Source organism: Plasmodium vinckei (genome assembly GCF_900681995.1).
Source record: "Plasmodium vinckei vinckei genome assembly, chromosome: PVVCY_13".
Taxonomy (NCBI): Eukaryota; Apicomplexa; class Aconoidasida; order Haemosporida; family Plasmodiidae; genus Plasmodium; species Plasmodium vinckei.
The window spans coordinates 2,362,482-2,379,004 of record NC_051305.1 but is presented as its reverse complement, the minus strand read 5'-3'; the positions used below and the strand labels follow the sequence as shown (position 1 = coordinate 2,379,004).

Below are 16,523 nucleotides of genomic sequence, written 5' to 3'. Positions count from 1 at the left end.
AAATTGTGAATAATGATGTGGCATAAAATTTTAAAATATCATTTATAAAATAAGAACATCCCTAATAATAATAATAATAAATAGATTAAGAATAACATATTAATATTATTTCCTTTTTTTAATTTTTAAAAATATTATAAAAATGTTCATATGGATATATTACAAAAACAAGTTAAATAGCTAATGGTATTAGCTGATCATTTAAAAATAAAAGCCTTTTTTAGTATCATTAAATAAGTGAAATAATACAACTTATTATTCTTTTTTTTTAAAATGTTGTAAATTTTTTATTAAATAGCAGAAAAAAGGCTATACTAATATACATGTCATTACTTTTATCTTAGCCGATTTTGTAGGCACACAAATGTGTACTATATATATGTATGACATACATATGCATGCCCATAGACTTACTTTTTAATTAACGCCGTTAAGCTTAGTAAAATATAATAATGAAAGTGATTGTTTTATTTTTTTTAACTTTTTCGACAATAACTTTAAAATGCTTGTCTTGGAATGTCTCATTCCTTAAAGGGAAAAATAATTCGCTTTACATCAATAACTTTGCAATAAGCTCAAAAAATTTAAAAAATAATAATATTTTTTTACATACAATAAAAAAAAAATATATATCAGATAAAAAGTTTAGTTTAAAAGAAAATAATGATGAAGAAAATATTCAACCAAATAATAAAATAAATCCAAATATTTTTCGAAATCAATATAATTATATACCAACAAAAGATGAAGTAAAAGAAACATTAGAAAATTTTAAAAAAGAAAAATCTTTTTATTTTACTGAGCATAGTATACTCGAATTAATTAATATAGAAAATAATATTATTATATTAAATATTGAAGGACAATTCTTTGAAGATATTAATGTTGTTTTTTCTGAAGTTACCCGATATCTTTTGGAAAAATATATGGGGATATTAGGTGTCAATCCCTATAACATTAAATCACTTAATATAAAAAGTGATGACTCATAATTTGTTTTTCTTTTTTTTCTCCATTTTTTTTCGTACCATTACTTTTGTTGCATGCCTTCGATTATTTTGTCTACCATTTTTATCTATACACATTTGCATATACTAACTACACAAACATAATAATATTTTTAAAAAACCTGCATCCCCTTTTCAAATCAATGTAGCAAAATTTGTAATTATTTTTTCTATGCATATTAAACATGGTCTGTCAATGATAATATATTTTTTCGATAAAATTATGTCTGCTTACATGTCATAATTGTCATTGACATCTTTGTCTTCCCCATATTGAATTATAATATCGATTGAATTTATAATAAAATCTACATTATCATCATCATATATATTTAAAGGAACAAATGAAACTAAATTGAAATCTTCAATAATATTAGCAAAAGCTGAATTTAATCTATAATATTTTTTAGACATACATTTACTTGCTGTTATAATAATATCATGAGGATCAAGTGATAATATATCATTTAATTTTTCATAATTTTTTTTGTAAATATTTTCTTCAATGTCATCTGAAACATCACTACTATTATTTTGTGATAAGTTACTATCATAGTTATTTTTTCCATCAGATAAAGATCCATATGAAATACTAGAACCACTTCTACTTGTATAGTCTGAACCCCAAATATATTCTTCTTTAAAAGAAAGCTTATCATTATTACTAATATATTCAAGCTCCCTAAAAAATGAGTCATCATTTTCCTCACCATTGTCAATTGCATTCATTTTTTTTTGGCTAGTTTTCATTTTTTTTAGCTTTTTATTAATTTTTCTGTAGAGCTTTTTTTGAAAAAAAAAATTATTATTATATTTAAACTTTTTAAATTCTTCATAATAATTTTTACTTATTAAAAGATCACATTTTGTTAATATATTAATGTGTGGTAATTCAAAATTTATCATAGTTGATAAACTTGTTAAATATGCTGATAACAATTTTGTATTTGAACTAATAAATGAAATATCTATTAAAAAAACGACAATTAATTTAATATTTTGACATGTAAAAATGTCTAAAATTTTTTTAAAATAATCTGTATGTGTATATAATTCTATTTGTCCAGGAGTATCAATAATAAAATAATTATCATCATCATCATAATTATTTAATTCATCTTCAAGTAAATTACTATTTTCATATAATAATTCAATACTTTTTAATAATGCACAATTGGGTCCTAACATTTCTTCTTCCATTAAATGATTTACTTCTACATAATTTCTTATATCTATATCATATATCGTATTATAATAATCATTTAATTCTTTTTCAATATTTGAAGTTGTATTTATAGCTTTTTTTTTTTTTTCATAATAATATTCTTCACTAGCACTATCTAAATTAACAACATAACAATTGCGTTTTTTTATTTTCATAAATTCTTTCATCAATTTACAATAATTTGTTTTCCCACTTCCTGCGGGACCTACAACAACTTGCCCATATTTCATATTAACCCTCCAAAATTGTATGTAATAAAATTATTGGTTTTATATAACATTAAAAAATATATATATAGATTATTCTTCCATTTTATTCACATAAACTTTTAATAATATTTTAAATTATTCTTTAATATTATCAAGTTAATAATTTATAAAACTTTTTATCCATATATGATTTCAAAAAAATATTTACAAAAGCTACAAATCATTTGCTCACCAATTATATTTTTTTTAAACCACGTGGCTTATTTTTTCATGGATATTTTTTTTCATTACATTTGCATTTAATTTATAAAAAATTTTTAAATAACGACAACGACTTATATACACAAAAAATGTTATTCCTTAATTTTGTTTATTTCCATTTTTTTTGTAAAATATAAATTTTTAAAAGAAAATTTTAAAAAATTGTGTTGAAAATGATGTAATATTGTTTTGTTTATTTTTTTCAAATATATGTAGCCCCTCATTATAAGGCGGTCTTATTCACTCACTCAATCATTTTTAATTGAATTGATAATTAACAAGGAATGTTGTAAAATCATAAGTTTAATTTCATATAGTAAAATTTTATTAATAAAATTAAATGTATGCATATTAAAATTGTAAGTAGCCAAAAATTAAAAATAAAACAATGCCTTACATGTCCAAATAATCATGTAGAAAAATATATTAATTTTCAAACGGTTTTACATGAATAGCACCAATTAAATACATTGTTAAAAATATAAATCCTAAATTAATAACACACCATAAAACTCCACAAAATTTTGAATTACATTTTGTTAATTCTGCATATTTATATGCATCGGATTCCGGTGTTGTTCTTGTAATTAAGTCATCAAATATATCAACCATACTATACATTTCATTTAATACCCCCATAAAAGTCATAATAACTTTTAGGGGCCAATATTTTGCTTCATTAAAATACACACAAAATGCCCATATTCCCATTATTATAGCCAAAAATAAAACACAAAGAAATCGTAAAAAAAAATTGTTTGCGTAAAATATTAATACAACTAATAATAAAAAACATAAAAATGCTGCTGATGATAGTAAAGTCCATTTGTTAATATATGCCATTAAAATAAAAAACATTCCATAAAAACATGACCCAATATATCCTGCTGGGAGAATTAAAAACTTATTTCCACCAACGGTATTTGTGCAGCCTCCATGGTCTCTATTTACCTCTACATTTTTTGAAAAAAAAAAAAAAACATACATAATATAAAAGGTAACTATAATATGTATCTATTTACGCATATAAACTTGGATGTTCATAAGTGCTACTGCTCAAATCAAAAAATTTAACTTTGCTATACACACATGGTACATAAAATAAAAGATAACTATAATTGAACAAAGCAAAACAGGTTTATACATGCAATATGCAGATAGTTTTTTTAATTTATTTCTTCATTTCAAACCTATCCCTTTCACTTTGCCCCCCGTCATCCAACAAGCGGATGCATGAGAAAATTCATGCAAAAAAACCGTCAACAATTTAAACGGCTCTAAAACTTTACATTTCCAACATATTGTATTTACTATTATACAGGACAAAATAGTTATATAAGTTATATTTTGATTTTTATCACAGCAATATTGCAAACTAAAATCAAAATCCATTATTGTATTGCTAATTTAGTTATTTAGTTAATTTAGTTAATTTTTTTGTGTTTATTTTTATTACTATTCAGACAAAAATTATTAATAATAAAATTTAAGTTAAAATTATGTCTGTTCAGAAAATTTTGACAAAATTATATTAACATTCATATTTTTTTAATTTTAAAAAAGTACTTTTTATTAACTGTTGAACATTCAACTAAAAAAAATTATGAACATGGAATACAAAAAAATAAAAAAAATACTAGCGTTCATATTTTATTATATATAGTTAAATATAGAAATATGTGGATTATTAAATTTATTAATGTAATATCATCACATATACATAATTAAATATAGTTAAAAAATTAAAAGATATATATTATAAAAATTCAAACATTATAATACCGAGGAGGTATGCAAATAAATATATACATGCACACACATAATTTATTTTATTTATTATTATTATTTTTTTTTTCTTTCCGGTCAGGAAAATAAACTAATCCATTTATTCATATAGTATAACTATTTTATTTTCATACGTTTTTTAGCTATCTTCTTCCTTTGTCTTTTTAGGTAATAAATTAAGCAATTTTAATGTTTCCTCAGACAGACCAATATTTTCAATGATATTTTGTTTTTCATCAGTTTTATTTGGGATAGTATTAACATTGTCTTGTTTATCATTTATATGATGTATACTACTAATTTCCTCTTCTCTCATTATACTGTCTATAAGATTGTTATGTCCCTCCGATAGATTAATTTCATCGAGGTGCTTTTCATCTTTTTCAGTTTTAAATATAGCAGAGTCATAAGATTTATTTAAATAGCTTGCACTATATTTCATTTGACTTGTATTAAAATATCTTTCTCTGTTTGGTTCTTCGATTTTTGAAAAGTTTATTCTTATATTTGCATTTTCTATCAATTGCTTAACTGCATAACTATTGATTGATAAGCTATTTGCTTCTTTTACTCTATCATATAAATCCGTTTGGTTTTCATCTTCTTCCACTTCGAGGGTTTGTATTAAATCATTTGGCAAATCACTACTCAATTCAGGCATAGAAATGTTATGGTCTTGAATTTTTTTTACTATATTATTTATTTTATATTCATTAATTAAATGTAATGTTATTAAATTCTCAATAATAAATAATAATGGTACATCCATTTTATATTTTTCATTAAGCGTTTTAATATTTTCTAGAATTTTTTCTAATTTATTTTGATACTCTCGAAAGTTATCAATATTTTTTTTGTCAATTTTACTTATAATATTTGTTGTTGTTGAATTTTTATAATCCTCATAATCACTAATGCTAAATTTTTTTTTATTATTATGATACACACATGGATAATTAAGTAATTCAAATATATCTTTTATTTCAATCTTTACATTTTTTGCAAAATTTGATAAGGATTCAAAGAAAGACTTTATGAAAAAGTTACTTTCGTTTTCGCTATTTTTCAATAATGGATCCATTTTTTTAAAAGTTATAATATTAAAAAATCAAAATAAAATAATATAATATCTTTGTATTCCTTCTATATGAGTTGTTCTTATTTATGAGCATACTCCCCTAGGTAGTTTTACATGAGTTAGTACATATTCGTTTCATATGTTCTGCATTTTATTTTACATATATGCATACACAAAAACATAAAAAAAATTAAATCATACGGTATAGTACTTTCCTCAAAAATGTGTAGTAAAATATATATACATGCTCGTATTATTCAAATATACTCCCTTTTTGTCCTTAAAAACTTTTTAGTCTTCTTTTCAAAAACTTAATATTATGATATGCTAATTTGTGTTACTCATATTTTCATATCCTTTTTATAACATATTACTTTTCAATAAAATAACTTTACTATTTATACAAAAAAAAATAAATGTGTTTGATTAATAAAGTATACAAATATATATGTAATTTTTTTTCAAATTAATTTCCCTTTTTATTTCCACTTTTTTACGCATTTAAAAAAAATGAAACCGAGTTATGTATTTAAAAAAATACAGGAAATTTTCCATTTTTTAAAAAAAATACAAGTATATATTTTTTTAAAATTAATAACGCAATATTTTGTTTATATTATGATGATGCAGTGTTAAAAGTGTAACAGTAGGTATACTTCACATATTTAATTTATTTTACGTGATATTAAATCTATCATTATTTTTTTATTTTTTTCTTTATTTTATTAGCACGTCCTTTTAAGGATTACATATAGTTATTACAAATTTATGTTTTTTTGTTCCTTTTTATATCTCATAAATTCTCTATTAATTTTTTTCCATATATTGTAAAATTTATTACAAAAATGTATACAATTGTGTGTGTACATATAATATAAAATTTTACAAAAAAAAAACGATTTTTTTTTTATTTAGCCTAAAGGATATTGTAAAAATATATATGTGTAATAAAATGTATCTCTAAACAAAAGAATATTTATGCAATGTTTCACAAACATATCAGTATTGTGTAATTTACTGGTTCCTCTTTCTCATATCCCTGTTGCAAATCATGCTGCACTTAAACAGCTCATGCATACCGGATTTTGAAAATATAAAGGATTTGCTAAAAAGTAAGGATTATCATGGCGTAAAGGAAAATAAAGATATCAAAAAATTTTTCGAAGACATTAGTCTAGCATTTAAAGACTTTGGAAATTCATTAAAAACAATACATAACAATGGAAATAATATAATATCAAATATTCATAAAAACACCAATGATGATAATAAATTTGAAAACTTATATTTTTCAAAATGCTTTCTTAATGTAATATCTCTTATACAAATATTTTCCGAAGAAAATTTATCCTTAAGCGAACAAATCCAAACAAAAATTGTCAATAAATTAGAAGAAGAAGAAAAGGAAAGAATCGAATCCATTAATTCTATTTACAAAGAGGATGAGAAAAAAAAAGATGTTGAAAAATGTAGTGATAGTACTTCGATAAATAATAAGGATAGTCATGCTGAAAATAAAAAAAATAAGTCAAAGGATGAGGATAATAAAATTGCAAGTACCAATAATAATTCTGAGAATATTGCCAAGCCTACTAATCTGGGCCATAACCAAACTAATGAAATATTTATTGATAATATACCTCTAAATAATTTTGAAATAGAATTAAAAAAATGTTTAGAAAATAATGAATTTTCAAATCGATACTTAAATCATATAAAATATAAAAGACACTTCTTAGAACTTAACAGATTAAATATCAATTTGGATAAAGAAATTAATTCTTTTAAAGAATTAACACAAAAATTTGGAAAAAATGTTAATAAACTTCTTATGACCAAGTCAAAAGAACGAATACTAGCTATCCAAAATAAAAAAAAATCAATTTTTGAATTCTTATATGATGATATTGAAGAATTAAAGGAACAAAAGTTACATTTAATGGGTATAGAAAAAGATACCCCCCAATCTGGTGATAAAGATGATACACAAAATGAAAAACCACCTAAAGACAATGCTCATGCCACTTCAAATGAAAAAAATGAAAAAGAGAAAAAGGAGAGCACTATCAAAAAAGAAAATCTTTACTTGGAAAAGTTTGAAATAAGAGAAAAATATAGAATTGAAATTTTATATTCAAGCATTAGAACATTTATAAAACTAATTTCTCTTAAACATATTGATATGAATATTCTATTGCTCGAAAAGTCAGATCATATTAGTTCATATGATTCATTTGTAGATTATCAAAACTGGCTAAGTTGCGTTTTAAATAAAGATATTGATGTAGATAATTTACAAAAAAAAATTAAAAAATATGATATATTAACTAAAGATGAGCAATATATGTTATATCCATACAAAAAATCGTCTTCAAGTAATAATTCTAAAACTGTAAAAAAAAATAGCCAAAAAGAAAAAAAAAAATCTATAGCTAGTTCAAATTTTCGGAAAGGGGAATTGATGGATAGTGAGAATATTTCAATAAATAAAGAAAAGGAAATTTTAGAAGAAAAAGAACAAATCGAACAAAAAACGATACAAACAGATCAACAAAATTATAAACAAAAAAAAGACAAAAAAAAACGCGCTAACTCACGAAGGGATTGTCAATTCCCCGATAAGTTCTATATCCCTATAATCATAAAAAAAAAATATACCAAACTTGAAACAGTAGATCATATAAATGAACATGATCATATAAAAAACGAAAAAAACATGCACAAGCAAGGTGAAAATGAAGAAAAAAAAAACACACACATGGATGTTCATATTAAAACATATTTAAATGACAATAAAATAGATAATGAAAAAAATATAATAACATTTTTTAAAAATCGACAAAAAAATTATGAGAAATATTTACTCCAGTTCAGTAATGTAGGTGAAGGATATTTTAGTCGTAAGTGGCATTGGGGAATTAATAACCAAATTAATAATGGAAGTGAAAGCGAAACTGAAAGTGAAAATGAAAATGATAATTTTGTTAATACAAGTGAAAATGCCCTTGAAGATATAACACACTTTCGAGGATATTTTCACGAAGAAGCTCATTATATGTATCCCTTCAAATTTCCAAAGGGTATCACAAGTATATCCCATTTTAATAATACTCTAAATAACTTATATACAAATTCATTAGATTTCGGGGAAGATGATATAAATGAAAATGATTATAAACTATTGGCATATGAATCGATACTCCTTGTATATTATTCTTTGTGCTCTCAATTAAATATGTGCTTATTCTTTGATGATAATAAGAAAAGTAATGTTACTAGCCAATTATATAAAACGTTTCAAAAAAAATATTCACATTTATTACCAACATTAGAATGGAAAGAAAAGGAAAATACAATAGACAACCCTCCAAAAATTATAAATAAAATAGATACTTCAAAATATTATACAAAAATGAAAAAAATAAACAACAATAGTAATGAGCCAAAAAAAACTAAAGATAATAATAACACTTCAACACATTTTTTTTCTTCTTATAATAATGAAAAGAAAACGGATGATTTTTTTCAATATATGAGTTATATAGAAAATGTAAAAATGGAAAATATATTATTAATAAAAAGAATATTAACTATTTTTAGAATAAAATTAAATTTAGACTCAAGAACAAATAATTTAATTACTTTATTTACACTTCCTAATTATTATCTAAATAATGGACATACCTATTCTTTTCATATTCTTGATATAAGGTTTAGAATTATTCGAATTATGGATACCCTTGATTTGAAATATACATCAGATATAAACATTAAAGAAACACGCACACACAACTTCCGTCGTACTAATAGTAGTAGTAACAACACTAATACTGATTACACAATTTATGGGGAATGGATAAAGAGACAATTACATATATTTTATATTTCTTTATATTTAAAATTTAATCGATTTATTAAGTTTATTCCATATTTTAATTTTTCCCATTATCCTTACAATGTTAATAACATTTTTAGCAAATTTAAACAAAATGAAGAATATTTTAGTTACATAAATAAAACTACTGAAAATAGTAATTTTGTAAAATATATTAAACATGTACAAAAAAAAATACAAAAAATTCATAATTATATTCTTTCAAAAAAGAGGACAAATAATTCTGAACAAATAGGTCAAAATAAACAAGGTCAAAATAAACAAGACGACCTTCAAACAAATTTCATCGATTTTAAGAATTTGGAAAAAGATGAAAAAATTATATTTATATCCAATTTATTACTGAAAAATTTTATAAAATCTTTTCGTATTGTTTTTGAATTAAAATCAATATTAAAACAAAATCAATGGAACACTGGAAAATATGATGAAAAAATGAAATTATCAAATATGATTAAATATTTTACTAAAATTGAATATTACGATTATGAGATCAGAAATATTTTTAGTCAATGCACTGATATTGATAAGGAAGAAGAAACAATAAACAAAATAGACAAATATGATCAAGAAATAAATGAATCACCCATAAATACCAACATGGCTAGTCATAGTAACAATAGCAACTTATTTAACTACGATAAGTTAATTAAAACAATTTTTGAAAAAGAATTGAAAGAAAGCGATAATATACGTAACGCTAAATTTATGGGTAGTTCAATTCAAAGCTTTAATAGCATGACCACATCAAAACATTTAAAAACTAAATCACTTAACACAGAAAATATATACTTTAACAAATCTAACAATATATTAAAAAATAAATTATCAAAACAATTAAAAAATAAAATATTCTACAAATTAAATTTAGAAACAGTTTTACTTTCAAGTTGGTTTATGGATAGAAATTTATTACATTTTTTTTTATATTTTTATATGTCTTGTGTAATTGACAAAAACTCAGACATGAATACCTATTCGGATGCACCATATATAATACAAGGAATATTCTTTATTATGTATTATTTACAAACAGGAAATGATATAACATTAAAACCTAAAAATCAAGCATATGAAAATGGAAATGAATCAACATTAATTCCTATGTCTACTTTTATTTTGTATTTTTTTATTCATTTATTTTATTCATTTTTAGATAAAAATATGTTAGTTATATTGTCAAATGAAGATTTAAATGGAAATATAGAATTATTTTTAAACCCTCAAAATATAAATAAAAAAAATGAACAAATAAGTAAAACTAATAATGCTAATATTGGAGATCCAAAAAAAAAAACACAAAATATTATTACTTTACAAATTGCTACAAAATTTTATTATAGTTTAAAAAATTTTCATAAATTGTTATTCTATAGAACTATTGATGATACTATATTAGAAAAATGTGATGAAGCTATTGATTTAAATAATTTAGAGTCTTACATTTTCAATTATGGGCATGCTAATAATAAAGATAATATGAAAAAAGGATTTAGTAGTAAACTATCTTATGAAGATATGGGAAGGATGTCACAAAATGCTAAGAAAGGAAACAAATTTAGTGCTGGTGGTATACCTAGTGAAATGTATAAAAGTTTTGAAATAAAAAAAAAAAAAAAAAAAATATTTCGAAAATCTTCCAAAAAAGACAATCTGGTTACTCAAGTTTTAAATCTTAATGATATTTATGAAAAATTATTAATTGAAAATTATGTAAAAAAACAAAAACAAATTAATGATATGATATATTTAAAAAGATATCGAAATATTTTATTATATTATAATTATTATAATGTTGAAAATTTGGCTAGTCCCTATATTCCCAATACATTATCTTTTTATATGAACAAACAATTATATTCATTTGATCATTTTTTTTTAAATTCAATTTTATTAAATTATGAAAATAATGATGGAAATAACGAAAATAATCATAACTATTTATTTGATTATAATTTATATAAAAAAAAAAATAAAAAAAATCCTTTAATTGATAATTTTAGCAGTTTAGAAAATATTCAATCATATAAAGAAAGTGTGTGTGTTGATAATAATAATATGAACAGTCATAAAAAAAATGATAATTTTAATCCAAATTATTTAAACAACGATTGTAATTTCTCTTTAATAAATATAACACGAATTGAAAAAATAATATCAGATATAAATATTATGAAAATGATAAGTTGTGATTTTAGAAATTATTTAATACTTATTTTATCGAACTATCGAAAATTTATTGACATGTATTCCTTATCATATATTTTGGACATGTTTTTAGTCATACACACATTTTTTGAAATAAATAAAAATAAAACAAATTTGGAAGAAAAAAAAGAAGACACTCTTAAAATATCTCAAAAATCGATAACTAACACAAATTCGAAAATAATAGAAAAACATACATCCAACATTCTCAATCATAACAATAATGTAAAGTCACAAAATAATGGAGCTACCAATTTTATAAATTATGAGCCCTGCCAATCCAACCCAGAATTTTTAACTTGCTGTGAAATTGAAAACTATTTTAAATTCTTTATTTATAATTCTGTTAAGAACATTTTTTATAATATTTTTTCTACAACGAAAAATGAAATTGAAATGAAGGAAGCAAAGAAAGCAGAAGAAGAAAGTAAAAAAAAAACACAAACCGAAATTTTAAGCTCAAAAAGTAAACAAGTTGATATAAACCCGTTTAATAATTGTATTGATAGCTCTACAAATGCAAAAAAAAGTAAAGAAAATAATAATGAACAGAGTATGGACAAAAGCCAACTTGATGTTACTAGCCAAAACATGGAAAATGATGAAGAAGAAAAAATACCTCTTATTTATGAACTCGTATATAATCAATTTGGTGATATGGTTAATAAATATATTAATGAAATAGTTATGGAAATTTTATTTTTTTCAAAAATATGGAAAGAATATTTATCATTAGATGAACATCCTTTAACTGTTTTATATGGAGCTAATAAAACATTATATCATGAAATTTTAAAATTTTTAAAATATAATAATAATAATACAGATTTTTTATTTAATCAAACTTTATCAATTATTGTTTCTTTATATAATTTTAATTTGATAAATAAAGAAATTATAATTCAAACAAACTGCTATCAAAAATACCGAGCCCTAATTCGTAACAACTATCAATATTATTCCAATCCTAAAGAAAATGAAAATGAAAATAATAAACCTGATGCAGTAAATAATGAAACACAACAATCTGATCAAAACAAAACTATAATAAAGCAACCAACTTCAAGGATGGAAAACAAAATAATGAATTATTATGGAAATCAAAATTCACTAGTTAATAATTCCATACAAATAGACAATGAAAATAAAAATAACAAAGGTGCACCAAAAGATGAAAATATTGAAATAAATAATGACAAAAATAAAGAAGACATATTTATAAATCTATCTCTAATAATTTCTAATTCAAATAATCCATGTATGGTAAAATTAATGTTTAAATTGGAAAAAATATTTATACAAATTATAGATAAAAGATTAAAACATACAAAAAAATTATTATATGAATGTTCAAAAAATGAAAAGCTAGTTCCATTAAATAGTCCAGATATTATATATAATTCAACATGTGTTGATATATTTTCAATTATTTTAAATATTTTAGAAATACTTTTTCAATATAAATGCCCAATAGAATGGATTATGATACCATTTTTAGATTTTCTTAACAATTTTATTATTGAATATTGTGAAAATTATAAAAAAAAATATTCCTCTTTTATCATATCTTTACTTAATCAATATGCAGATAACTATTTTAACGGTTTGTTAAATATTACTGAACGACAAAAAATTAAATGGGATAAATATATAAGTATTGGAAAAAAAAAAAAAATACAAAAAAATATGAACAGCAATAATATTTCGAGCCCAAATAATGATTTAAACAAATTTCCTGACATATTTAAAAAAAATGATTTAGACATTTTAAATAATAAAAAAGAAAGTATATTATTTGATGAAAATCTTGAACAAGAGTTTAGTGATATTAATGAAGTAACAAAAAGAATTAAACATAAAAAAAAAAATATTTTTTATAACTTATTTAATTATGAAGGATTAGGTGTAAATAAAATCAAACATAAAGTAGGAGAGATATTAGATGATATTAATGAGCTTTCAAATTTATCAACATTATATCATGGTACTAATACTAGTAATAAAAAGATAGACAGTGAAAAAAAAACAGCTGAAAAAAATGACGAAAAAATTAGTGAAGAAAATGAAGATAGTGGTAAAAAATTATTTAGTGAAGATTTAATAAATATAATCGAAGAAATAAATTATTTTTTTAATGATTCAGATATGTCTGAATCATTAGTATTAATATGGAATATAAGTTTTTTTATGAATCAGATAACTGAGATACGGAAAAAAATAGAAAGATATATTTTAAAATATATATGTACACGTACAGAAAGTGTAGAAAAAATAAGCAAAATTTTTAATAATTATATTGATTTTAATATAAATACAGAAACATTACAAAAAAATTATTATACTAAAACATTACTAGGAGTTTTAGACACATCTATTGATAATATAAAAAATAATTTAAATAATTTTTTATATCATGTATTTAAAGTTTTATCAATACGAATTGTTTGTTATGAATTTCAACAAGAATTATTTTATAATTTATATAGACCATTTCATATAAACAATCTTGCAAGTATTGTATCTATATTTCCAGATACCATAGAAAAATTCTTTATTCAACTTCCAAATAAGTTTTTTAAAAATATGCTAACAATTTTTATTGAGCTACTTATAAAAATATGGATTCTTATTATTATTGAAAAAGGTTTTTCAGCTACCTTCGAATTTAAAGATCGCCATATACATATAATGAAAAATGATAATTTGCTTTTAAAAAAATATATTCAAAATAATCAAATAAAACTTAGCCACACATTTTTAACTAAAAAATATGACATTAATGAGTATATAGACGCATTTTTTGATGCCCTATATGCAAACAGAAATATGTTTTCCGACATTTCTGCTGATAAAAGTAAAAACAAAAAATAAAAAAACAAAAAAAAAAGTAGAAAAAAAAACAGATCCTACATTTTCAGACTAATCTTACTTCAATATCCCTATTTCATAATATATAAAATCCCGACCACTTGACAGTTCATGTCTCTTATTGTTTGTTTTGATTAAACTGACAAAAAAATAACTGATTATTTTTATGTCATACTACTATTTATTATCATATTCTTATTTCATTACATGCTCTTAAATTTTGTTTTTAATATATTTTTTCTATCACCTATTTTTACACATTTCTTTAACCTTTTTAATATACTAATATGTTCCCAGTTTATTTTTTTTTTATATTGCTTTTTTTAATTACAAAGAAATTTATATTTTTGGCGTTAAACATGTATTTAATTTTTTCTCGTATATCTTTGCATAAATATAACAAACTTTTATTCTTCCGTTTTTTGATAATTATAAAATAAAATCAAAAATTTTGAAAAAAATATAATAAACATATTATATAATGGCATCAGTTTGGTAGTATTATTCTACTATTCAAGGGAAATCTCAATCAAAGGCCTTTTTCTTTTTTCATCAGGGGCTAATAAAAAAATAAAAAAATAAAAAAATTATAAAATAATCATATTATTAAAACAAACTTAATAATAAAACAAAAAAAAAACAAACCTGATGGATTTCCAGCTTTGTAAAATAACTTCATAAGATTAATGCTCCTATTTGTACAGTCCTTACATTCTATATAATGTACATTCATATTGTTATACCTTCAAAGGTTTGGAAAAAAAATTAGGAGTAAATTGGTTTATTCGTTTTTTTGCACACACTTTAGTTGTAAATAATATGAACAGGCAATGTAATATTAGATTTTTTTTTTTTTTTTTTTTTTTTTTTACATTTCATGTAGCGAAAGTACAGATCCACAGCCTCCAAATCGCTCGTTTAAGCAGCAAAAATAAATATTTTTTATTCCTACAATTTAAAAAAAAAGTTTTAGCTAGCTATATACATATCTTGCAAGATCGATTAAAAGAAAAGACATTTTAAATTAGCAACAGTATATTCGTCGCAACTTTTTGCTTCTTTATTTTGCTTCTTTATGATTTACCGACTAACTTCAAGGCATATACACACATTATGCAGGGTTCACATGTAACAACAATACTAAACTTTTTTAATTTATCAATTTTGTCTGCTATTTCTTTTTGTCTTTCTTCAAATTTTACACAGCCTTCTTTATTACTGTTTGTATTTTCCTCACTATCCACAAATTCCTTATCCGATTTTTCAAGGCCAGCAAAATAATTGGATAAAGATTTGTTTATATCATTATTTTTATTATTAAAGCATTTTATTAAATTTTTGTTTTTCATTTGCTCATAATTTTTTCCATAAATATATTTATCTATAGCTATTATTTCACAATGCCTACACCCATTTTTTGCTTCATTTGTGTAATTATAAGAACTTGATACTATTTGCTTTTCCTCATTTATCAGTAAACAAAATATAGGCATTTCTTTTGTCTCTACTTTCAAGCTTTTTTCGGCCTACCAAAAAAAAAATAAAAATATGATTTCCATATATGTCTATACATGGTACTCTTCCAGCAAAATTTAAACAAAACTAATCTCTATTTTGTAAATTTGAAACAAATCATAATAAGCCAATTAAACAAAAATAATGTTTACTTTCTTAAATATATGACTAACATATTTTTTTTTGTGTGTATTTTTCTAATTATGATTACCTCATTTAATGCTTGCTTTAAAAACTCTATGGCCTCTTCATTGGTTAGTTCAGCCATCATATATGAAAAAAAATGAATATATATATTATTTCAATCCATAAAATATATTTTTATAAATTATTAAATGTATTCTATACTATATTTAAAATAATATGATATTCTGTTTATCCAAAAGTTGGCATATTTTTTTTTTAATTTTCCATTATATATATGAAGAATAACTAAACAACATATTTCTCTTCATATTTTTCTTTACATTTT

At 21.8% G+C, this 16,523-nt stretch overlaps 5 protein-coding genes across 5 annotated transcripts; 2 read left to right on the top strand and 3 right to left on the bottom strand.

The window, feature by feature from the left end:
* Window positions 1–183: 183 nt before the first annotated feature.
* Window positions 184–992, top strand: PVVCY_1306570 (conserved Plasmodium protein, unknown function; the record flags this gene model as incomplete). Its single annotated transcript, XM_008624327.2, has 2 exons — window positions 184–223; window positions 535–992. 2 exons carry the CDS (start codon window positions 184–186, stop codon window positions 990–992), a joined length of 498 nt encoding a protein of 165 aa, XP_008622549.2.
* A 246-nt stretch (window positions 993–1,238) lies between these two features.
* PVVCY_1306560 (nucleolar preribosomal associated cytoplasmic ATPase, putative) lies at window positions 1,239–2,462 on the bottom strand (the record flags this gene model as incomplete). The annotated part of the gene is made up of 1 exon (XM_008624326.2): window positions 1,239–2,462. The coding sequence occupies one exon, from the start codon at window positions 2,460–2,462 to the stop codon at window positions 1,239–1,241; it is 1,224 nt and encodes a 407-aa protein (XP_008622548.2).
* Window positions 2,463–4,626: 2,164 nt separating this feature from the next.
* On the bottom strand, window positions 4,627–5,568 carry PVVCY_1306550 (conserved Plasmodium protein, unknown function; the record flags this gene model as incomplete). Its single annotated transcript, XM_008624324.1, has 1 exon — window positions 4,627–5,568. The coding sequence occupies one exon, from the start codon at window positions 5,566–5,568 to the stop codon at window positions 4,627–4,629; it is 942 nt and encodes a 313-aa protein (XP_008622546.1).
* Window positions 5,569–6,616: 1,048 nt separating this feature from the next.
* On the top strand, window positions 6,617–14,539 carry PVVCY_1306540 (conserved Plasmodium protein, unknown function; the record flags this gene model as incomplete). The annotated part of the gene is made up of 1 exon (XM_008624323.2): window positions 6,617–14,539. One exon carries the CDS (start codon window positions 6,617–6,619, stop codon window positions 14,537–14,539), a length of 7,923 nt encoding a protein of 2,640 aa, XP_008622545.2.
* Window positions 14,540–15,045: 506 nt separating this feature from the next.
* Window positions 15,046–16,322, bottom strand: PVVCY_1306530 (cytidine and deoxycytidylate deaminase, putative; the record flags this gene model as incomplete). Its single annotated transcript, XM_008624322.2, has 5 exons — window positions 15,046–15,095; window positions 15,182–15,279; window positions 15,409–15,484; window positions 15,621–16,062; window positions 16,263–16,322. 5 exons carry the CDS (start codon window positions 16,320–16,322, stop codon window positions 15,046–15,048), a joined length of 726 nt encoding a protein of 241 aa, XP_008622544.2.
* Between the last annotated feature and the right edge of the window lie 201 nt (window positions 16,323–16,523).